This window comes from Callorhinus ursinus, unplaced genomic scaffold, assembly GCF_003265705.2.
Source record: "Callorhinus ursinus isolate GAN/ISIS: 27379988/994484 unplaced genomic scaffold, GSC_fseal_2.0 scaffold18, whole genome shotgun sequence".
Taxonomy (NCBI): domain Eukaryota; kingdom Metazoa; phylum Chordata; class Mammalia; order Carnivora; family Otariidae; genus Callorhinus; species Callorhinus ursinus.
Genome location: NW_027397080.1, coordinates 16,548,547 through 16,573,411, shown reverse-complemented (window position 1 = coordinate 16,573,411; position 24,865 = coordinate 16,548,547). Strand labels below are relative to the sequence as shown.

Below are 24,865 nucleotides of genomic sequence, written 5' to 3'. Positions count from 1 at the left end.
CTGAATATACTCAATTGTTAATAGCGCTAGGGGGAACAAACACATTTTTGGTGTGATTTATACTTTCATCTTGCTTGTGCTTGGAGTGGACACATTTTTTAAAGAGTTTCACCTGGCATCCAAGCAAGCAGCCACTCGGAATGATTACTTCATATAAGACCGGCTTCCTTTTTATCCCCCTCCACAATCGTGCCTACTGATGTGTAGAACAGAGGCCCCTTTCCCCTCACCCTATGCTTTCTCTTCTCTTTCATGATATCCTTGGTGTCCTGCAGCATCTTCTCCTTCCAAAGATCAAAGAAGTACGAAGGGTCTGTGTAGAATTTGAGTGCCTCTTTCCCATCGTCCCTGGGATAGAAATGAAGACAAGTAGCTGTCAGTAGACAGATGAGCTCCCAACCAAATCCAGTATTCCAAATACCTACCAGTTAGCAGTTTTTACACTGAAGAATCAAGAAGTCATTCAAACTGCATATTTCCTCTTCCCTACCAGCATTCCAATGCCCCCTGAATGGCACCTCTTTACTTATCTGGCTTTTTAAGAAACTTAGCCTTACTTTCAATTCCTGGTAGAGGAATTTGCATGGTCAGGGGAAGAATAGGCTAGAGCAGCAGGGATCCTGATTATTTCTAATGATCTGCATGGCTACAGACATCTCCCTGAGGATGTCCTGATATCCTGGCACATCAGAGGGGATTCCTGCCATTGGTTCCCCTTCTCCCACCAATTCCCCAAGACTCTCTAGGAAGCATTAGTGGCTTCCCACCCACGTGAAACCTGTACACCAATGTGGAGGCGCACATGTGTACATTATATATAGATATATACATGTGAAAGCATATATGTGTGCAGCCGTTATTCCTCTGTAAAAACAGGTAACCATAGCAATCCACCTTCTTGCTCCCTTCTAGAATAGCTCCGCATCCCCACCCCACCCCCCAACCACAAGGGGGCCCCAGTGAGAACAGATGGACAGCTGTTTAATGACGAGATTTAATTATCATCTTTTAGTGGCTGTGACAGAAGTACCGAGAGTGCTACTGAGTATCCATGTAAGGGTTACCTGCCAGATTTGATGACTGGATGGAATCCTGCACTTTGGCATGACTAAGTCCCTCTCTCTTTCTAGAAAGCATGTGGTCGGGGTGGACATTTATTTTAGCACTATTCTAAACTAAAAAGAATTAGAAAGGCAATTCTATTCCCTGGCCTGTCACGACACACAGAAAGCATTTCCAAATCAAACACTAATGATTTTTATATTAAATCTTGTTCTGAGTTAGCTACACTACTGCTCATTTCTGTTAGGCCAAATCCAGATAATTGAGAGAAGAATAATAAAAAGGAAAATACCATTAACTGAAAAATAAACTTGTCTTAATATCATTTGTTTACCCTATCCTATTACACAAGCCTTATGTCATACGTCACACTCCCTTCAGTATCAGGTGTACACTCCCTTCGTGCCCTGAAACCTCTCTGCCCAAATCTAGCTCAATAAATGATGGAAGCTACAGAGTCAAATCTCTGTCCTGCTCTGCTAGCTAGTCCCTTTGAAAGTGAAGGTACAAACATAATTTTACACAGTAATAACAAAGGATAGACGCTATGGGATAGATGCTATGTACTTTTATCTGTGTGAATAGCTACCATGCTCCTATTTCCCAGCTCCCTGGATCAGGTGGGTGTCCTTGAGTTTCACACACACACATTTTACTTTGCAGTACACCCATGTCTTGCAGAAGACATCTGCCTCCAGCTATCTGTAATTACTTTTTACCTGCTCCAAAGATATTTATGGATACAAGCAAGATAAATATTCACTTTCTGCCCCTGCTCAGTGGTTTTTTGCAGGATGATCACACTATAGACCACTGGAGGGGGGGAGGGGCTTAAGTTGTCTATAACGCTACCTTCTTTCTCAAGTTTAGCTGCAGCAGTGTAGGTCCTTGCAGAGGGGAATGTCAAAAGGATGTTCTAAACAAAGTGAACACTCATTTGGAAGAATGCCAATTATTCCTTAAGCTTTGGAAGGACCCTGAGGGCCCAGAGCAGCCAGTCCACAAAGCTAGCCCCACTAACACACCCAAACATCTGGTAATCTAGTGGTTTCCGAGTAAGTGGGAGCCTTGCTAGAATGTCGCCCCTGGGATGCATGCTTTAGGACTGCTCTGTAACAAAGTCCTTTTGGTTCTATAATAACCGAATTCCTTGGATGGAATCCAGGATGGACCTGGCTTACACCAAATTAAACTCTGCAGCATGCAGTGCTATAGCAAACTTCCAGTATATATCATATTTACTATGAATTTTAGAAACCAAACAATAAGTGACAAGTGTTTATATGGTAAACATTAGCTGCTGCTGCCACAAACAACTCTGGGGTAGGCAGTAAGCTTTTGGATACAATCCTCTGATGTAAACATCTTTAAATAAAAAGACCATCTAGTGCTGTTAACCACAGGTCAACACAGGGAGGAACTAGCCAGGTTACCTGTAAGGGGTAAGATTGTTGAGAGGTGGAGGAGTATCACAGGTGTTATATGTTTCCAAGACAGGTACTGGGAGAGAGTTTCTGTCAAAAAGCTTCTGGTCTTGAATAGTAGAGCTTCTGAAGGCCTTCCGGGTGTTGATTCCTTGCAGTGACACTGAGAGAAGATGGAAGGCAGGAGAAAATGGACGACAGGCTATCTGAGCAAACACTGAGTCACACCAGTCTGAGAGGCCTCAGCTGCTGCGTTTCTTGGCTGCGCCTGTCTGCAGCCAGGCTTTTTTTTTCTCCCCCCTCTGGGGAAGCCCCACAAGGCTGTCAGCAGCCCAGCCATTTCACGACCGAACAAAATGAGGCAACACAAAGGTTTACTATGTGGCCAGATCTAGCAGGCCTCTCCTTAAGAGGAATGAATCTTCCAAGTACTTTTATGGTAACAAAATACGATTGGGGGAGGGGGGATTTGAGCAAGAATTGGGGGAATGGGAGAAAGGGAGCGTGTGGGGGTGTGGTAGAGCTAAAAAGGTTTCTTTACACCACCCAGGCTTGTGTCATTTCAAAGCAGAACTCCACAGGTCTCTGTGATTTTTTTCCCCTCACTTTTTTATAAATCAGGAGAAAAAAATCCTAAGAAACTGCTCAGGAAAGCCTACAAATGCTGAGCTCAGCTTCCTTACTTACCTTCTTCTTCCTTGGGATCCAGCTGAGTGACTTTAACTTGTAGGCGGTCGACCCTCTCAGCAAGGGAGCTTACCCGAGAGGCAAAGGTATTTGCCTGAGTAAAGAGCTCTCCAACAATGTCCTCTGCATATTTACCTGAAAGAACAAAGAAACCAAGTCACTAGAGCATAAAAATGACTAAATGGTTAGAAAAACTTGCTACTAAAGATCTTAGATCTTATTCTCCCCTCCCCAACACACACACACACCCACCCCCTAAGATGGTTTGGGTTACATGCAGATGCTTGCTCTTGGAGATAGAAACGCACCCTCCATAGCCTGAGCAGTCTGCATTTGTTCTCTCATAGTCTTCTTGGCAAACTGAATAATCACGAACTCAATGCAGGCTGAGTAACATCAAAAGGTACAATACAAAAAATTAATCCTGGAAGAGTAGACAATGTGTCTACACATTTGCCTATAGCCCTTAGCCCCTTGCTGCTCTGTAAAAGCACCTTGTAAAATGGTTCCGGAAAACAGACTGGGAGTTACAAGGACCTTGTAGGTGTCTACAATTAACATGAAAAATAAGAAATTACATCCTCAATGGAACCTCCAAAGTACATTCAACAACCATGATGAGTTGTGGTATCGAGGGGCCCTGAACTTATCAACAACTCAGCAGAGACGTATAACTTCTAAGGGGTGAAAAGTTATCTTATGTTCTATAACCTACAACTTTGGAAGTCTTTGCTTTAGGTTATAAGCTTTCAAATCTACATCTCAGGGAACAAGTGAAAAGCTGAAATTTTCAAGCCCTCCCTGAAAACCAACATACCAGTGTTCTCCTTCCACAGTATCTTATTTTTTAGAAAAAGAAGAGTTCCGTACTTTCAACCCTGGTATGCAAGGAGAATTTGCAGCCAAAGAAACCTACCAGCAATCTGACACTACCTCCATATTGTCATTCCAAGCCACAAAGCATATTCTTGCTAGGAATGAAAAGCGGCACACATGAATAAATATACCACCTGAGTTTCTTATGTGCAAGGTGAAGGTAGGCATAAGTGACAGTGCCCAACCAAAAAAACTACTGAGAACTATTTTAAGTAGGCTCTGATTTTTAGCTTCTAAACTATATTTGTGCTTAGTCCACACGTGAGGGGAAAAACATTTAGTCAAAAGGCCAAAACTGCATCTTCACGGTGAACTGCTGCTCACCTTCCCAGTGTAACCTGGAGAGTAAGGACAAGACCAATCAACAGCGTATTCTGAATTGCTGGTAAACTTAGTCAGTAAGGAGTTTCTAATCAGGAAGGAACAAGTCTCTGCATACTGAACAATCTTGTGATTTAAACAACCATGGGAAGCTCTTGGGTTCAAAGAACACAAACTGGCTAACAAAGCTGCATTTCTGTTCCGCAGGCTGAGGATCCTATCTGATCTCTGTCCATAACTCAGCTAAGTTCCTATAAAAACCATACTGCATCATGTTCATCCAGGTAATAGAAAACTGTGATTGGAAAGCTAAAACAGACAAACATGCAACATTACATGTGAAAAATAAACCAGGCTCAAAAATATGTTAACCAGGGCACCTGGCTGGTTCAGTTGGTAGAGCATGTGACTTTTGATCTTGGGGTTGTGAAGTTGAGCCCACATTGGGTGTAGGGATTACAAACAAACAAAAAAACAAACAAACAAATAAATCTGTTAACTGACTAGCTATTCTGGAGGAAAAGAAAAACCTGAATCAACCCACCTTTAAGGCACCAAGAGAATACCCAGGATTTCTTCCTCCTCGGTGAAGGGAGTAGTGGCAGTGCAAGTAGTGGCTGAATGGGACACAGTGATTTTCAAGACAAAAATCTTACCCCCAACATATAAACATGCAAATACTGAGAATGCTATCTGAAGAGGGACTGAGGTGGTGGTAAGGTTTCCCCATCGTCACATCATCACATCAGGCCCTGGGTCTACTTAGAACTACAAGATGATACATGGAAGAAGCAGTGGACTTCAATCAGAAAAATCTGGAGTTAATCTCAGTTCTTTCTATTTATACCTGTATACTCTTCAGCAAGTCACAATGTCTCAGCCTCAATTTCCTCATCTGTAAAATGGGGGTAACTGTATCAACCTTACCAAACTGTCATAGGTTTAAATGAGCTAAAAATGTCAGGTTGTTACAACAAAATTCTTCCTTATATTGCTCAACCACATCAGATGACTTTCAAGACTGTGAGTATCTAAATATGCTGTTTTACACTTATAGGAAATTTAAGATATAATTCCTGTCAGTAATATGATAGTTCCTATTCTTCAAGTACTAAATATTACTCCAATCTCTGAAAACAGAAGTGTGATCCTTATACAGGAGAAAACCAAAGTACCTTGTTCAGAGTTAAATTTCATTCATTCAGATTACCAAGAGAGACCCACTATCACATCAGGACATTCATAATAGTTATCAACCATATTTTGCAAGAGAGTCCAAAAGCAGTCTTCAATTTTTTTCCCCCTTAGCAGAACTGTTCAAATGAAATCTTACGCAGAAGTGAACAGGTAAAGCTGTATTTTACAAATGTGACGCTGCTCTTGCTTGAAGTCTAAGTGAGAGTCTTGGAGGCCCCCAGTGGCATGGCCCCACTACACTCAGAAAACCCAGTATCATAGCATGATTTCTTAATTACCCAAGTGAGGGTTCCATTCTACCGGGTGGTCGGGATACTGATTCAAAAGTGCAGGCTGGCTGGCTGTGCCTGTATTTCCTAAGATATGGCAACCTAATATGTGAAATGCCAATCTCTCTGCACTGAGGGAAAATAAAAATTCTGGATATGCTATTATGGGGCAATCCAAGACTGTGGAATTTTTAGTTTTGTGCTTTATCCATTCCATAATCAGATTTTGTCTACTAGACCAGGCACTTCTGGCTGTAGTACCTGAGGCCATGAGGCCAAGGTCATGAATGCAAAGCACATATGAGCCTATTCCTGCCCCACTGTCTGCGAAATGAAATTCTAGTCATCTTTCAAGGCCTGGTTCAAATCTCACCTCCTCTATGAAGCATTCCCTAACTCTCCCTATACTCCCATACCATGCACTGATTCCCCATAAAAGTATTACTTCCTTCCCTGTATTCTCTATGTACCAACAGCAGGCAATGGTGGAGAGATTATAGGCATGAATCATTCAACAAACATTTACTGAGCTTCTATTGGGTGCCAGATGCTACAAAAGATAAACACTGGGGTTTAAGAACAAACAAGACATGATTTCTGCCTTCAGAGAACTTTTAAATTAGTCTAAGAGATACAGATAATTTTCAATATAATGTGGTAGGTAGTAATTACAGGCATGTAATAGGAGCTCAGAGAAGCACTTAGTCCAGCCTGGAGTAGGAGGTCCTTAAGCTAGGCCTTGAAGATCAGCTACAAGGATGGTGAGAGTTCTCCAGGCAGGAGGCTCAACTGCAAGGGCACTGCATGCAAGTATGAGAGACTATGGTCTATCTCAGAAGTACTACAGGTAGTTGATCATTCATTCTTTCTTCCTTCCTTTTTTCCCATTTTTCCTCCTTTTTCATTAAAAAAAAGAAAAAGAAAGAAAGAAAGAAAGAAAGAAAGAAAGAAAGAAAGAAAGAAAGAAAGAAAGAGAGAGAAAGAAATTCTTTTAGAAAGATTGTAAAATGGGAGAAGATGGATTGCAAAAAATGAGACTGGAAAGGAAGGCAGGTCTTGAAAAGTCTTGAATGCCAGACCAAGAAACTTACACAATCCCACAGTGAGGAACAGGGGAGATTTTTAACATTTATACTCTTATTTAAAAACACTTTTTAGGGGAACCTGGGTAGCTCAGTCGCTGGGCATCTGCCTTGGGCTCAGGTCATGATCCCAGGGTCCTGGGATCGAGCCCCGCATCAGGCTCCCTGCTCAGCGAGAAGCCTGCTTCTCCCTCTCCCACTCCCCCTGCTTGTGTTCCCTCTCTCGCTGTGTCTCTGTCAAATAAATAAATTCTTTAAAAAACAACAACAACAACAAAAACACTTTTTAGGGACACCTGGGTGGCTCAGTCATTAAGCGTCTGCCTCTGGCTCAGGTATGATCCCAGGGTCCTGGGATGGAGTCCCACATCAGGCTCCTTGCTCAGCAGGGAGCCTGCTTCTCCCTCTGCCTGCCACTCCCCCTGCTGTGGCGCACACATGCACCGTCTCTCCCTCTCTCTGACAAATAAATAAGTAAAATCTTTAAAAAAGTAAGTACATAAATAATAAAAAAAATAAAAACACTTTTTAGGGGCACCTGGGTGGCTTAGTCGGTTGGGTGTTTGCCTTCAGCTCAGGTCATGATCTTAGGGTTCTGGGATGGAGCCCCATGTTCGGCACCCTGCTCAGTGGGGAGCCTGCTTCTCCCTCTCCCTCTGCTCCTCCCCTCCTCCCTGCTTGTGCTCTCTCTACTTTCAAATTCTCTCAAATAAATAAATAAAATCTTAAAAAAAACCACACATACTTTTTAAATTGCAAAAGCTAATAGATTCAACTTTCAGAAAGCAAACAATTCAGAATTACAAAAGTAAAAAGTGAGATTTGCGTTTTGAGCAGACCACTCTAGCAGGGATACAAGTTTAAGATTTACAAGATTTTTAGGGTTATAGATTTAAGAGGGTTGATCAGAGAAAGGGGAGCCAGAGGGAGGATAAGGCAATCGTTCAGGTGAAAGTCAACGAAGGTCTGAACCAGGGCAGTGTTGGCAGAGACAAGAGTACAGGATAGAGCTGAGAAATTTTTTGGAAGTCTGACTTTACCTCGTACTGGCTGTTGTTCTCTCTCTAGGCAAGTTACCTTACTTTTTTTTTTTTTTTTAAAGATTTTATTTATTTATTTTGAGAGAGAGAGAGAATGAGAGATAGCACAAGAGGGAAGAGGGTCAGAGGGAGAAGCAGACTCCCTGCTGAGCAGGGAGCCCGATGCGGGACTTGATCCCGGGACTCCAGGATCATGACCTGAGCCGAAGGCAGTCGCTTAACCAACTGAGCCACCCAGGCGCCCTTACCTTACTTTTCTGAGTCTTCATTTCTTTACCTGAAAAATGGGAATACCACCACCTACCCTCAAAGGATCATCAAGGGGAATAAATGAGATCATCTATGACAAGATCTTATTAAAACTTGGTGTAAAGTAGGCAATCAACAAATGTGAGTCCCCCTCTCACCCTCTCCCCTTAAGAATTATTTATTTCTGTCTCCTCTGGTAGACTATGAGCTCCTGGAAGGCGAAGACCATTTCTTATTATCGCTGTATTCCCTCAGCATCTGGCACATAAAACACGTTCAATACATGTTTATTGGATGAATAAAGGGTCAGTTAGCTCCACAACATGAGGAAATCTTATTTCCATTGGCACAAACCAACCCTGGCCCTCAGATTGGCTTCCTCCAGAGAGGAGTGGTCTGATCACAAGTGGGAGAGTAAGCAATGACATCCATCAACACCACCCTGGAAAAACACCTGAGAGAGAGCCTAACTCCTGCTGAGTGAGAGTAAGAAGCATTATTAGCTAGATGTCCTTTGTCCTATGGAGAAGGAACCAGGGTGTGATTGACTTCTACCCATTTGGCCTTCTCAGGGTGACAGAAGCAGAAACGATGCTTTTAAGAAGCGGTGAGGCTCTCCACCGCCTTCACGTGCTTCCCTGTCAGCTGCACTGCTATCAGTGTTCCTTTGTGTTAAGACCAGCACTGGCAGCGTTTCGTTTCTTCATGACACCCCATCCAAGTTTCCCTAAGCCCTGGATCAACTGAGCTAGGTAAAGGCTTAGGAATCGCAGACCCCATACGTCATTTGGTCACAGAGCTCTGTCTCCTCAGGGCCCTGTTTTAAAGGTAGGGCCTGTTTCTACCTGGGGGAAGGCAGGCTTTCCTGATATTCCCACTGCCTTCACCTTATAAGGGCAGTGATGTGGTAGGAGGGGTGAGTGTCTGAATTAATTCATACCAAGATGCCTTTGCTAAGGAAGATCACTAAAATGGCAACTTGATGGACGTTCTTATGGGAGCTGGAATGGCAGCAGACAAATGCAGAGCCTATCCAAGCATCTGCCCTTCCCATACCTCAGCTTCAAACAAAATCAGATAGATTCAGAGGGAAATCCAAACCCATGCATGTACCCCACCCAAGGCAGTCTCATTCATTCTTGCCAATTAAAAAAACAAAAACAAGTATCGGGTTGAGCTGGCTTTCCCTCAGCTCCAAAACAGACGGGGTAACCCCCATCTTCCTCCTAGAGAAGAATGGCTCCAGCTACACTTTGTGTCATTGTGTGTAAACGCAGCTTGCAAAACTCCCAATACCCTAGAGACTGCAAAAGTAATTTGTACCCTGAACTTGGACCTGGGGGCTTGCAGCACAATTAAATGTCTACCAGCGTAGACAAGTCAGCTAGAATCGCTCTGAGTGCATGTTTGCTTTACTCCTCTTTGGGAAGAAAAGTTGGGGGGAGGGGGTAGATAAAGACTATTGGCACATTTGAGGCTTCAACAAAGTCAGCTACATCGAACAGCTCGTGCAATTACAGGCACATTCCCCAACCCAAGATACTGCTCTGTGAACCTCCCACTTTACACACAGAGAATTCTGCTCTGTCATTCCATCTGCAGTTTCTGCTGCAGCCCTTCCTGCTACCCTTCCCACAGATTTCTTTTGAAGCAGGTGGAGGGGGAGGTGGAGGGAACCTAGAGGGTAGTGGTAGATGAAGAAAGGGTTGAGGGGAAGAATCTGTACCAAAAAGGAACCTTTCTTTCGGGAAGGGGGGGTGGTTTACATTTTCACATTACCTAGGGAAGGCAGATGGGGGAGAAATAGGAACACGGGAGGAGAAGGAACTAAATAAAGAGCACCAACGACCCCTGAGGGCAAAGCACAGGCTCTCTGCGGCACTCACTCAGGCTGCCCAGCTGTCGGATGACATTTGCCAGGGTGATGTTGGTCACGCATTCCAGCTCGCTTCTAACGCTAGGCAACGTCTGACGGCACAGGTGCCTTGGCTCGATGTTCCTCGTTACTAACGGCATGGTGGACCTGCTTCAGGCAATGTTCTGAATGATGAAAAACAACCTAAAAAAGAAATAACAGGAAAGTATTACTCAACCACAAATTCCAGGCACACTAGGGCTGTGTGAGTCTTTTTTTTTTCCCTTTTGTCTTGCTCTGATCTAAAACAGCTTTTAAAAAATCTTCTCTCCCCCATCATTTTTTTCTTTTTTAAGCCCCCCCCCCCACAATCTTTAAGGTTTGCTGGATAAGTTTAGAAATTCTGAACTGGTAACTGCTGGCTGACTTACAGAGGCAGCATAAAAACCTAAAAACCTTAAAATAACAACTGTGCTCCAACCAACAAGAGTCTCTAGAGGCAAGGAGGCATGGTCAGAAAACAGTCCATTCAGCAGGCTCTGGATGGTCTGGATGGATCCTATCCTTGGTGTGTCCATAATCAGGACAGATCAGATTCCAGATGATCAATTATAAGGATCAAAAAAGAGCTACTGTCATCCGATAATCTCCACAATGAAATTAAGCTGCCAATAGTGATTCTACTGATCTATATCAGGACTTCTCCAGTTCTTCCCTGATGGATGACTGTTAATGTACAACTAAACACTAGCTGCCAGTGTCTATTAACACTAAAGTTTCGTCTGTAAATTGACAGAATTAAAGAATATCAAGGAAAATTTTACATGTTCAATATGTCAAACACGATGTTGAGCAAACTGTGCTATAAGATTCCCTAGTCCTTTCTCTTCTACCCAACAGCTCCCTTTCTCTCTCGCATCCGGTTCAACACACCTGGGCCAAAAGGCTCTTGAGACAGCAGGAAGTGTCTGGAGCAGATCCGGAAACCTTCCAGTTACCATTTCTTATCCTGTCAGCTGAGCCCCTTTCCCTAGGAAATCCCCCACCACTTCAGGTTCATGCTGAGCTATTGTTTTAGAATTAGATTACCAAATTCCTAGCTTTACAAGGATAGGAGGAGGTTTTAGTCTCAACAAAATGGGTAGGACTACAGCCGAAGGCACACTGGGCTGGTCCTGTTTCTGTATCCCGTGAACTAAAGAAATTTCCAACAGCCTAATGGTTCTCATGCTAGGGAAAATGCAAATTCACTTCAAATGAAAAGATAAAGCATAAAGGTAACATACTCACATCCCCAGTATTGTAAACTCCTATTTATATATATATATATATATATATATTTTTTTTTTTTTAAAGCAAAGCAGAGGTTTACTTACATTAAATCTTAAAACACCAGCTCATCACCAAAAAAAGTTGATTGTGAATACAAAATGCTTAAACAAGCTAAGTATCATAGATCTTAAAAGTGAACCAACATACTGTCTGACCAAAAGAAAAAAAAAAGCTCTTCAGGCTCAAAGGGGGAGTAGAACCCTTTGGAACAGACTGCTCCTTGTTATGGACATTCTGATCTACTAAGAGTAAAAATAAAACAGGAAGCCAACAGCTTGGGGAACAAGATTTCCTGTCACCAACAGCAACAGCCCAAGAACCAAGAGAATCAGCTGTTTGCTCATAACTTTGAACCTCCCTTTAATAGTCACTGTGTGGCAGCTGTGCCTATCTTTGGGGTGCAGAGGTGTTTCCTGAATATTTGTCTACTGTCTAAGGAAGTAATTTTCATTCCGTTCTTCTGCTAAGTTTCCCTTTGACTCAACAGGTTTTCTATCTAATCCAAACTCCGGACTTTCCTTCCAGTCAAACTCCTCTTTACATGATGTAGAGGGTTATCAGGTACTAAGATGCAGCAATCATTAGTAACTCACTGGTGAAGAGTTTATAACAAGAAAGGAGGCAGGAGGTTACAAATTAAAGAACCTCACAGGGCTCTGTACACCATCCTCTGGATGCTCTCAGGCTCTTAAATTTCAAGCTTTCTAGAAGAACCAGCAATTCAATGGTGCAGCCAGAGATGACTGAAAACAGTCACTGTAGCTCCTCTATTAGCAATCATTTCAGTATTTGTTCTGGCTTCTCAGAGGAGCTAAAGAAGCCAGATCCCCTTGAAATTCTGTGTTGAATGTGACCACTGACAAGACATTCCAGACGTTCTCTCTGGACACCTAATGGAAACCGGATTCCAGATGGCCGGGTACAGGTAGAACTGGGGGCCAGGGCAGGGACGCTTCTAACACCTTGGTACTTTATTTATGCTTTCCCAAGGGCCTTGAGTATGCAGACACAAATGGAGTCAACTCTATGTCATATGGGTGGGGAACCAAGTTTTTAATAGCAAGATGGTTTCCTCTTACCAAAAAAGCTAGTTGCCACAACCATCTAGAGAGTCATCAAGAAATGACAATATGTAAATATCAAGACAAAACAATTAGAAAAGTAAATCTGTTTAGGGGCGCCTGGGTGGCTCAGTCAATTAAGCCTCTGCCTTCAGCTCAGGTCATGATCCGCGAAGTCCTGGGATTGAGCCTAAGGGCTCCCTGCTCAGCAGGGAATCTGCTTCTCCCTCTGCCCCTCACCCTACCTACTCGTGCTCTCTCTAATAAGTAAATAAAATCTTTAAAAAATTTTAAAAAGCCATTTAATATGTTTCAGAACCACCAAAGAGAGACAAGATTGCCTGTTATATGGAATTACCTGATTCACTGTTCATTTTCCTTTTGGATAATCAAAGTTAGTTATATTCAGCATAAGAAGTACAGAATTATGCATGGTCTGAAACACAACAGTAACTTGACCAAGACAAAAAAAGCCTACATTCCAGTGAAGATAAACTTAGAAATGGGCAAAGACTTCCAAGGCTCTTGACTCAACTCAGCTTCAAGTTGTGGAATTGAAACATCCTTGGGTTAGTACCCAGACTCTGACACCTTACTAGCTATATGATCTTGGGCAATTTTCCTAGAGATATTAAATAATTTAACATATATAAAACATCCACTACAGGGCTAAGAGAAAAATATTTGTAGTTCCATGGACCCTAGGAAAATCTTCCTATAAAATTAATTTTATTCATTGATAAATATTTTTAAACACTTTTAACTATGGACATATTATGCGGCAGAATGCAATATTCACACAAATTTAAAGATGAAACCCTAAGCTTTTATGACATTTAGTGGGGGTTTTTTTGTTTTTTTTTTCCCCTGGAGGTTGCTCCTAGCCAGGCTTCTGGATCTCCTGAAGAACATACATTCTCTCTCCACTCTTTCACACTGAGTTCCTCATCTGATTCACAGAACAAAGAAAATGATTAGAGTGACTATTTTCTCAATTCTCCTCAAGACTGTACATAACTAGCACCATTCCAGATGCATTGGAGAAAAAGTTAATACATTACATACAATGGATGCCTAATGGCATTAGGGCTTAATTCTCTCATGGAAATCCAGTTGAGAAAGGCTCCTCTATCATCAGTAGTCATTTAGTGGAAAATTTGTGGAGTACTGGGTGTTTAGAAACCACTGAATTAAGGAAGTGACATGGTCAAATTTGCATTTTAGACAAATCATTCTAACAGAAGCAAAGATGTTATATTTGGGCAGGAGAAGGCTGGAGGTAAACAGATCAACTGGGACTCTTCACAGGCTAAGAAAAAGACAATAGGAATGGAGAGACTACAGCTAGCAAATATGAACTGAGAAGCCAGACAGGTTGCAGGGGTGAGTCCATCCCTTCAAGTCCTACTTGTGGCTTTCCACTGATACTCCGGGGTACAGCTATGTTCACAGAGTGATAAAACGTATGTTTATTAAAAGTATCACGAGAAGAGGTAAACGCTAGTGCCAGTGACAGAAGAGGAAGTGAAGAAATCTAAGAAAGTAGTGGTTCTCAGCTGGAAAAAGAAGTTTTGGATCCACGGAAGAGTGAATGACCTCTCTTCATAGAATCAATCAAGTTCTCTTTCAGTTATATTTTACTTTGATGAGGGAAACTATATGCTATAGTGATATCTGATAATTTGGAGATTTGAGGTCTTGTACCCTGGGAGATGTTACACAGGAAAGGAATGAGAACCACTGAGAAGATAAAAGTTACACGGAGATAGATTTCAATTTAGTTATTAGTTCCTTTTAATGAGAGCTGTCCTATATTAGAATGGGTTTTCTTCAGAGGTTATGAGTTCCCAGTACAATCCTCTGGATGAGCAGCTATCAAGAATGTTGGGGGGAGACATTCCCAGATTGTAAGATGCTGATGTTGAGAGGTCAGACTGGATGACTTCTACAATGCCTTCTAAATCAAAGATGATGTAATTCTCACTCTGGGCTTCAGTTTCCTCATCTGCAAAATAAAGGGACTAAAAAGCCAGATGATTTTTAAGAAGTTCTAAAATTCCCAGATTTGCTTCTACCGAAGTTGCCATAACCTCCTCACTGGCCAACATCCAATATCCAACATCCATTGCATTCTGAACACAAGGCCAGTGCCAGGTCTAAGAAATGTAGAGAGGGATGGATTATGGCTATGAATCAAACCCTTTTCCAGATCTAGATCCATCTAGTTACTAGGACCTGTAGGATACAAAATGGTCCAAAGGATGTTCCAGAGTCCTGAGGTTAAGTTATTTACACCCTGGGAGGCTCCCAGACTGATCTGGGAGTTGCCTCCCCAAGTAAGTCCAAAGGAAAAACTGGCTTTCCAGACATGCAAGCCAGACCCAGTAGCAACCCCATCTTTACTCCTGGCTATTTTCAGCCCAAGGGACTTGAGAATGAGTCTGAGAACAAATAAAAGACTTTAGGCACCCCTTGATAGCCATGGCCGGGCGGTATGTGGACCAGTCTAGATTGTCAGTACCACAGTGGGATTCATGCTTTGAACTGGAAACTGGATGAGGTTTCCTGAGGTTTCAGGTCCCTTGCACAGTAAGATTCTACAAGTCTGTAAATTAGAAGTTATCACAAAATATTTATATATCATATGTGGTCAGTGTAAAGTCAAAAGGAGACTTTGAGATCTGCCCTACTTTCTTACCACTCTGATCCCAACACCCTGAGGCAGAAGTGGGGTGAGGTGAGAAAGACCGAGAGGAAGGAAGAAGGTGACGAAGGAAGGCTACATTTGAGGGAGGACACATTCATCTGTATCCCACTCTGAATTCCTGTCATTACCAGGACAGAAGACAGATGACTGCTCATTCTGGCAGTAATATTTATTACTAGCCATTTATTATAAATAAATATACAAAGTTCAGTTATAGTCAAGGTCACTGATAACACCTGCAGATTTCTCTGGTTGCATCCAAAAGGAAGTCTATCTGAGCTGCAGCAATAACCGTAACAACAGAAATGCTTCTCAAGGCAGTTCCTCTTTGAAGCACCCCCCAAAACGCTGATCAGCAGTAGCAGGGGATGAGAACATGTGGGGATGGTATATGTGCGGCAATTAGGACTTCTGCTTTCACTTCAGCATTTCCCACTGTTCTACAGTTAACAGCACTTTGGATGGGGGCATATGAGAAGAGCTTTACTTTGTAGACCAGTTTCCTCTTTCAAGAGACAAATGTCTTTATGTTAAACAATATGCATTCCACAGGGGTTCAAAAATTCCAATTGAAAAGTCAAATAATTTTATTTCAAAATGACAGACAACACACAGGCTTACTGTAGTCTAAATCTGTCTACTAAAATGTTTAAAGAAGTATGAATTTACTGTTGCATACAGCAGTCCTCACTACCATGCAGCAACCACAAGGAAGAATGCCTCATTATAGACTTAAGCACCTACCCACTTCCTGTTGAAATACAGGGTGAGGCTGAACCTACAAATATAACTAGACTCCCTCCAAACACAAGGAGTTACAAATCAGTTTAGGTCACTAGAGTAATGTCTAAAAGAGATAGTGAGACAGAAATGGAACTCCTATAGTGGACAAAGAACCAAAAAAAGCCTATTTGTGATCTAAAACCAGGAGAAATTTCCAATTTCCTAAAGTAATGACAATGGCTATGACCTACATTCAATAAATCTAAGGCTCCTTCTTGTCTTGACTTGGTTTGGGGAAAGTGGCCCAGGAAACAGGACTACTGAATTCCAGTATCTTATTCCTTGAGCACACTGTACATCTATCAAGAACCACTCACACCTGGTAATTCCATAACATTCTATTACCTTTGGGGGGCAATACCACCTTTTGTTCTTACCTTTATTACTCTTTAGGCTCTAATCATAGCTTTGCTCTTAAAGCTAAAACTGGGGGATTACTTTAGCCTGTAAAGTTGTTTTTTTCTATATCAACTATTCCATAGAAGACCTCCTCTTAAATAGCCAAAATGAGGTTCTTTTTCAGTGTGATCGTCTGGTTGTCCAAAGAAAATACATTTAAATAGCAGAGTTGGAAACCTGGATTCTAGTTCTTAATCTAATGATGACTGGCAAATGGAGAAAAAATTTCAATTCATTCTTCTAGTTCAGCTTTGGGCTGCACTAAAAAAATGCTCAGAAGATGTTTATTAAACTGAAATTTTGAAAATAAAATAAACTGAAATTCTGTTTGCAAAGTATTCTGATCTCTAAACAAAAGGTTTATTCACATAAAAATTTTTTTTTCAAGATTTTATTTATCTATTTGACAGAGAGAGACACAGCGAGAGAGAGAACACAAGCAGGGGGAGTGGGAGAGGGAGAAGCAGGCTTTCCGCTGAGCAGGGAGCCCGATGTGGGGCTCGATGCCAGGACCCTGGGATCATGACCTGAGCCGAAGGCAGACGCTTAACAACTGAGCCACCCAGGCGCCCCCACATAAAACATTTCTTGTATCTCTACCCTGGCCCAAGTTCCCTGTTGTAACCACTTAAAATACACAGGATCTACAATGTTATCACTGATGACTTCCAGTTACAAACACAAAGTTCATTTCACATTCCCAATCTAATGCCAATTTCTAGCAATACCCAATTCATCAAAATGCAATGGCTTGAAATACTCCAAACTATCCATCTAAATGGGCTTACTTTTACTGATTGAATACATATAAATTTTGAATGATTTTACTCAGAAACGGAGAAATCTTACCCCTGGTATTTGTGGGTACTCAAGTACAGATTTCTTTCAGCTATAGTCATTAATTCAGCATTAAATTCACACAGGGTTTAACTAGAATTTAAATAAAAAATTGGAAAGAAAAAAAAATCACACGAGTTTAACAAGAAAAAGAACCAAGCTGCTCTGAAAAATAAACACGAACACACAAAAGTATTAAACCTCTACAAATAAATTCATTTAGAGTCAAGATTACTAGAAATATGGCAATAACTGACACAAGCCCCAATAAAGTATGCTTCATTTATAAAAGCTTCCTTTTTTATTTATCACCAAAGACAGAAAGAGTGATCTCCAAGGATGCTTGGGTAACAGTAGGTAGGTTAAGGGTCTGCCTTCGGCTTGGGTCATGGCCCCAGGGTCCTGGGGTCAAGCCCCTCGTTGGGTTCGCTGCTCGGTGGGGAGCCTGCTTCTCCCTCTCCCTCTGCCTGCCACTCACCCTGCTGATGCATGCTCTCTCTCTCTCAAATAAATAAAATCTTAAAAAACAAAAAACAAAAACAAAAACCATTCCTCTCCAAATACCTGCGCTTGTGCTACATATGGGAACATACTGTTAGATTTTATGGAAGAATATCTAATCCCACTTTACTACCTTAACTCAAAGGTAAAGAGGATGGGGCTAAGTGTAACCTTTCTTTCCTGGTTCTTGCAAGTAGCAGTGAGTACTGTACTAGGTTAAGATCCCTACAGACAAGTCACTGGAGCAAGCACTGATTAGATACAGAGGCACGTTTGAGTAAGAGGGAGGAAGTGGATATTCAGAGCTGAATCACATATCAGACACTGAGTCTCCTTTCATCCTGCCAGCTGTCTAACCATTCATTTTATTTATTTTTATTTTTTTAAAAATTTTATTTTTAAGTAATTTCTACACCCAGCGTGGGGCTCAAACTCACAACCCTGAGATCAAGAGTCACATGCTCTTCCGACTGAGGCAGCGAGGCACCCCTAACTCTTTGTTTAATCTCTATGATGCCTCACTTCATATTTCAAGCTTCTCTCTGGGATGGAAAGGCCAAAAAAGAAACTGACTTTACACAACTGAGAAAGGCCAGGGGAAAAAAGGTTGCAGAGCAACAACAAAAAAGGAGATTCAGCAAAATGTTTTGCTGACAGCTCAGAGCAACATACAAACACACCGTGTGGTCATGGAGCAGGCAGAAGCAGCAGTCCTGGATGGGACTGTTAATACACCAGTGTAAGGAGAGAGACCTAGCAATCACAACCGCATCTGAACACCAGGGAGTGGAATTATGGTGCAAACTGCCATGCAATTCCATATCAACTGTTCTATTCTGCCAGCTGTAACAGGAAGTCATTCCTGAAGAAGTGTCACACACTCATCTGTCACTAAGGGCCAAGCCGCCAGCAACTGAGAGTCAGCAGCAAAGGGCAGCTGTACATCTACTTCCTCTCACAAGGTCTATTCACCACTCAAAAGATGGGATTTATAAGGAAAAGTCCTTGAGCAGAGGGAAAGTACGTACCTGTTCTTTTCTTTCTAACCTCAGTTTACTAGGCAGTTACCAAAACCCTCAAAACCTGATTAGCAGTGCTGGAGAACAGCAAGAGCATGGACAGCATGACACAGAGGAATGGGTTTGAACTTACTACTGCCGGATTTTAGCTTCGGGACCTCAGCAGTGAATCTGTTTCCTAATCTGTTACAGTACAATGATTCCTAGTTTGTAAGGTTGTTGTGAAGAAAAAGGAAATAATCCATGTATGAAATGCTTAACACAGTGCAGGGCACAAACATAATTGTAATAATAGTCATAGTGATGGGCGCCTGGCTGACTCAGTTGGTAGAGCATGTGACTCTTGATCCTGGGGCCATGAATTCAAACCCCACACTGGACGTACAGCTTGCTTAGGAAAAAAAAAAAAAGTTGTAGTGATTATTGTAGTAGGAGTTATAGTAGTAGTAGTGGAAGTACTAGTTCTACACATATCTAGCATTTAACTAAAGGTTTTATATGTGGTTCTCTCAACCATTAAACAAAACTATTAATAAATTTCAGGTTGTATTAATGGTTAATTATAGTACCCTTACCAATCAATGAATATCAAGTAGACACTAAAAGACACAAAGAAGTATAAATCTGTCCCTTGACTCCAAGAGCTTATAATTTAATTGAGGAGACATAAAACCACAGTTAAGTAACAATACAACAAATAAATAGAAGTTCAGTTATCAAACGAATGATGCAGTCAATGATGACAATACAAAGGATGAAAAGATCACTGTGAACTGAAGAGACTGAACAACTTCCTGGAATAAAGATCTGGGCAGGATTTGGATATAACAAAGAGTGGTACACTTATCATGATGAATCCTGAGTAATGTATAGAATTGTTGAATTGCTATATTATACACCTGAAACTAATATAACACTGTATGTTAACTATACTGGAATTAAAATTAAAAACTTAATTTAAAAAATACATCTAGGGGCATCTGGCTGGCTCAGTTGGGAGAACATGCAACTCTTGATCTTGGGGTTGTGAGTTCTAGCATTGTTGTCTTGGTTTCAAAAGGGTTGGACTTTATTCTGGTAGGCAGTTAATTGCTTTTGGTTCAGTTTGATACCTGTGAGGCTTGTTTTTAAGCTTTGTTACGGTGGCTCTGGAGTACCTATACTCTATGGGTATTTTAGCCCCAGGGCAAAGATGTGGCCCTCTGCGATCAATACTGGATGCGCTCAGTGAGCACCATGGGCTTTCCACTCTGGCGGGTAGGAACTCAAAACACCTCCCTGATCTGGGAACCAGTTAGCTCACATCTTCTTGGTCACTCTTTCCCCAGTCACCCTCAGTGTGACCCCAGTCATGTGTGTGGTCAGCAAAGATTCAAGGGGACTCTGAGATTTCTAGGCAGTTCTTTATCTCTTCCCCCTTTCCAGAACTCACTCACAGAGCTTTCAGTTGCCTCTGCTTCCCTTGAACTATAATCTGTCTCTTCAGTTCAGCAAGACCAGTGTGCTCTGCTTGGAATCCCCCTCCCTGCTCCATGGTTAGAAGAGACATCTAGAGAGAAAGCCAGGGTAATCACAGGGCCCACCTCCTGTATTTTCCTTCTCACAGGGATCACAGCCCTGTGCTTCCTGTTTAGGTCAGGGTTGATTTCCACTGTACTTTTGCAAGGCCCTCAATAATAAATATTACAAAATTCTTAAAGTCAGATTAATTTCAATTTATTTTCAAGTATATACTATGGAGTACTTTTAGGAACAACAGGAAAAAGTAGGTGTCCTGAAATCAAACAAACAAAAAAGCACTGCAAACAGGTAGAATACCATCACTGTAAGCATTTAACATATTTGGATAACATATTTAATTAATTTTTTGAATGATCAGAATTGAGAACAATGACTGAAAGTTCTTTTCTTAAAGCTACTACTCATTTTGAACACCTTCAAAAATCAATATATGTTCGTGAACCCAGTTGCATGTTCCGGCAAGGGAGTCAAGATTTCCTGAGCCACTAGTTATATGATTTTATGCTGGTTAATCTCTCTGAGCCTCATCTGTACAATGGGAAAAATAAAACCTACCTCATACAATGGTCCTAAAGAGAAAATAAGATAACGTATGTAAGCCTTCTAGAGGGATGTCTAACACCCAATAGGTACTCAGTAACTGATAGCTCTCATTACTATTAATTCAAAGGAATGCTGAGTTTGTTTGGATTCACCTCCTACTGGTAATGAAATAATTTAAGGACAGCAGGTCAGATTGAACAGCATTGAACACTACACAAAGGGCTCTCCTAATTGGTCCTCTTTTCTTTGGTCTCAGTGGAGGCCAAGTAGTAGGTGGGTCTCTTACCTTCTGAGACAGGCTCTCTGGAAGTGTGGAGACAAATGCTGGGAAAGAAATGGATGGCCTCTGCTTATATTATACCAATTTTAAAGATTAAGATATAGGGTATCAGTCTTCCAAATCATAGCCAAGAATCAATTCAGTATTTTCACTTTGCGTACTTTGAAAGAAAAACAGTCTCAAAGGGACTATTATCTGGATTGTGGCGTTTCTTAAAAAAAAAAAAAAAAAATCCTTGCATCTTAAAGGCCCAAGGCAAATGTCACCACTTCCAAGAAGCCTTCCTTGACTCTTCTAGTCTGAAGTCATTTCGCCCTTTCCAAAAGCGCCGAAGAGGTATTAGGAACCTCTTTCATGGCAGTCACTACATTCTATTTTGTAGTACTGATTTTTGGAGTGTACAATTCTTTGACTACAGGAATGGAAAAACAAAATATTCTGAAACCTAACAGAAGTAGTAGTAACAATAGCAGCTAAGGGCGGGATTCTTAAAACTTTGTATTACTGGAGCCCACTGGGAAGGGGGCCGAGGCCGGGTCACCTTTACCGGGCGGGACAGGCAGGGGCTTGGCTCTGGCAACCGCACTGCGATGTGGTTCAAGATCCTGCCCGGGATCGGCGTCGTGGCCGTGTGCTTGGTCATCCCCGGCACAGCCACGGCGTACATCCACAGGTTCAGTAACGGGGGCAAGGAAAAAAGGGTTGCCTATTATCCTTACCAGTAGAGTTTGATGCAAAGAGATAGGCGGGTCTCTGGAGTTAATCGTTACTATGTGTCAAAGGGTTTGGAGAATATCGATTAAGGAAGCATTTTCCTGATTGATGAAAAATAACTCAGTCATACTCATCTACCCCTTCTAGAAGGTTATGCAGTGTATTAATGTAGTGCATAATAAAAACAAAAAAGTAAAAAACAAAACAAAACTTTGTATTACTATAGTGTGTGCTCAATAAATGTTTGCTGAATTCCTAAAACATGCCCAGTATTTATTCACATTTTCTTATATATCTCTAATCCTCAAAACAGTATTGTAAGGTAAGTATTAGTGTTCTGATTTTACAGGTGAGAGAACTAAAACTAAGAGCAGTTTTGTAACTGTCAAAATCACACAGTCAGCTTTTATCTTTTTTTTTTCCAAAAAATTTAAAAAGGTTTTATTTATTTGACAGACAGAGAGAGCGAGAGCAGGAACACAAGCAGGGGGAGTGGGAGAGGGAGAAGCAGGCTTCCCGCTGAGCAGGGAGCCAGATGCGGGGCTCGATCCCAGGACCCTGGGATCATGACCTGAACCTAAGGCAGACCCTTAACGACTGAGCCACCCAGGCGCCCCTATTTTTTAATTTTTTAAAAGATATTTATGTATTTGACAGAGAGACAGTGAGAGAGGGAACACAAGCAGGGGGAGTGGGAGACGGAGAAGCAGGTTCCCGCTGAGGAGACAGCCCGATGAGGGGCAATGTGGGGTGACGTGGGGTGACATGGGGCTCGATCCCAGGACCCTGGGATCATGACCTGAGCCGAAGGCAGACGCCTAACTACTGAGCCACCCAGGCGCCCCACGCAGTCAACTTTTATTTTTTTATTTTTTTTTTAAAGATTTTATTTATTTATTTGAGAAAGAGAGAATGAGAGATAGAGAGCACGAGAGGAAAGAGGGTCAGAGGGAGAAGCAGACTCCTGCTGAGCAGGGAGCCCGATGCGGCACTCGATCCCGGGACTCCAGGATCATGACCTGAGCCGAAGGCAGTCGCTTAACCAACTGAGCCACCCAAGCGCCCCACAGTCAACTTTTAAACCCAGGTCCATCCATGTCAAAAGTTTATGCCATGACACCACACTGACTCTTCACAAAACACCCAAATCAAGAAGTTAGACAAATATGCTCAGATTTCTCATTCTCATACACAAGTGCCACCAAACCCAGACTAGTTTCTTCTCCCTTGAAAAAAAGACTGCATGCTAACACAAGAAAGCCTTCCTGACATATTTACCCTAGAACTGAAATGGTGTTAATGAGGATAACACACTGCTTTCTCCCTCTCTACACCCAATTTTAGCCAGCTGCTCAGGGGCTTCACATCTTTCATTTTAAACAACATAAACACTGGCTCATTTAAAGTGCCAGCCTCAGATAATATGCTCAGATGCTACTGCTTTTCAAACAAACTCCGGTTTTCAAACAGCCAGGCATTTGGGGTTCCGTCACTTCTGACGAGTTACTTTTATCTACAGGGTCCCTGAAAATCACTTTAACTTTCATTCTCTGTGCACTGTTTGGCTCATCAAATCTTGTCCTCAGGAACTTTTTTTTTTTTTTTAAAGCACCTAATCTTTTATCTTCTTTTACAATGAACCAAAACACATTCCTATGGGTAATTCCTAAACTGTGTATGTATATTTTAAAATAATATTCTTCTTTTTCCAAAAAAGCATAGCTGTTTTCCCTTTTTAGCCCAAGTAAAGATAATTATATCAGAAGTGAGTTTTCCCCATCTCTTTCTGCATATGGGGAATACTGAAAAGATAAATCTTTTTTAATTATTAAATGTAAATAGCTCATTAAATATAATCCAATTACTTTAATTGTAAAAAGGAAGTAATTACAATATGTACATGTATTCTTGCCTAGTAGATTTAATATCTTAAATTAATCTTTTCAGCATTAATATTTTAAATTAACCTTTGACATTAGAAAAATGCAAGAAACCGATGTCTCTTTTAAAAAATATATTTATAGGGGCGCCTGCGTGGCTCAGTCGTTAAGCATCTGCCTTCGGCTCAGGTCATGATCCCAAGGTCCTGGGATCGAGCCCCACATCGGGCTCCCTGCTCCGCGGGAAACCTCCCTCTCCCACTCCCTCTGCTTGTGTTTCCTCTCTCGCTGTGTCTCTGTCAAATAAATAAAAAAAAATCTTAAAAAAAATATAATAAAAAATTAAAAATATATTTATATAAAGCTGTACTTTATGGATCTTTGTTGTGATTTCACCTACAAACAATTTAAGTGAGAACAGCCCCACTCCACAGAGAGGGGTAATTAAATACCACCTGCCCTAACTGAACTGGTATTTCTTGTCTGTCATAAATCATGTTAAAGGGTCTGTTTCTAGTGCCTTCTGGGACAAAAAGCCAAGAGATGAATTCTGTGGCATTCCAATAATCACAGAAGCTTTACTTAGAAAGACAATTCCAAGCCAAAATTTGTCAGAAGCATGTCTTTGGGTATAGTAGCCTAAATTTTCCATTACCTAATTTATATTCTGTTACTACCATCTTAGCTCCCTAAGACCACCCCAAGCATTCTCCCTGCTCTCTGGTCTCTAGTCCTTCAAGTTTGCTGTTACATTTCCGTCAGCAGCCATCTGGTTCTTTGGTTTTTACTCTTTTGGTGACCAAGGGCAAATAAATTGCAAAGCTAAATCTCTATGAACTGCTTTGAAAATGGGCTCTGCCACGGTCTGTGCACTGAAAAACTTCTATTAAAATGGAGAGAAAAGGCTTACACAGATGAGGAATTAAGAAGATTGTACTTTGTTTTTCTACATCCTACCAAAATCTATCACTGAGTGTTGTTGTTTTTTAGAGAGACAGAGAGAGAGAGGGCACGCACATGGGGTATCGGAGGCAGAGGGAGAGGGAGAGAGAATTCCAAGCAGTCTCCACGCCCAGCACCGAGCCCAACACAGGCTCAATCTCATAACCCTGAGATTATGACCTGAGCTGCAATCAAGAGTCAGTTGCCTAACCGACTGAGCCACCCAGGAGCCCCTCAATAAGTGTTGTTTTAAGATATGAATGTATATTTAGGGTCACCTGAGT

At 41.6% G+C, this 24,865-nt stretch overlaps 1 protein-coding gene and 1 pseudogene across 5 annotated transcripts in view; one reads left to right on the top strand and one right to left on the bottom strand.

The window, feature by feature from the left end:
• WASF2 (WASP family member 2) overlaps window positions 1-24,865 on the bottom strand; it is a 74,846-nt gene that overhangs the window by 10,372 nt on the left and 39,609 nt on the right. For 4 of the 5 annotated variants that reach the window (XM_073903117.1, XM_025856745.2, XM_025856747.2 and 1 more), the window contains 4 exons: window positions 10,094-10,266; window positions 3,174-3,308; window positions 2,496-2,649; window positions 231-348 (listed from right to left, as the gene is read on the bottom strand). In XM_073903117.1, coding sequence (XP_073759218.1) covers window positions 231-348; window positions 2,496-2,649; window positions 3,174-3,308; window positions 10,094-10,223 — 537 coding nt within the window. In that variant the 5' untranslated portion in view covers window positions 10,224-10,266. Of the gene's footprint in view, window positions 1-230; window positions 349-2,495; window positions 2,650-3,173; window positions 3,309-10,093; window positions 10,267-11,438; window positions 11,557-24,865 lie in introns of those variants that run through there. The other variant, XM_073903118.1, reaches the window with a different exon arrangement.
• LOC112812109 (NADH dehydrogenase [ubiquinone] 1 alpha subcomplex subunit 1 pseudogene) lies at window positions 21,578-21,940 on the top strand (annotated as a pseudogene).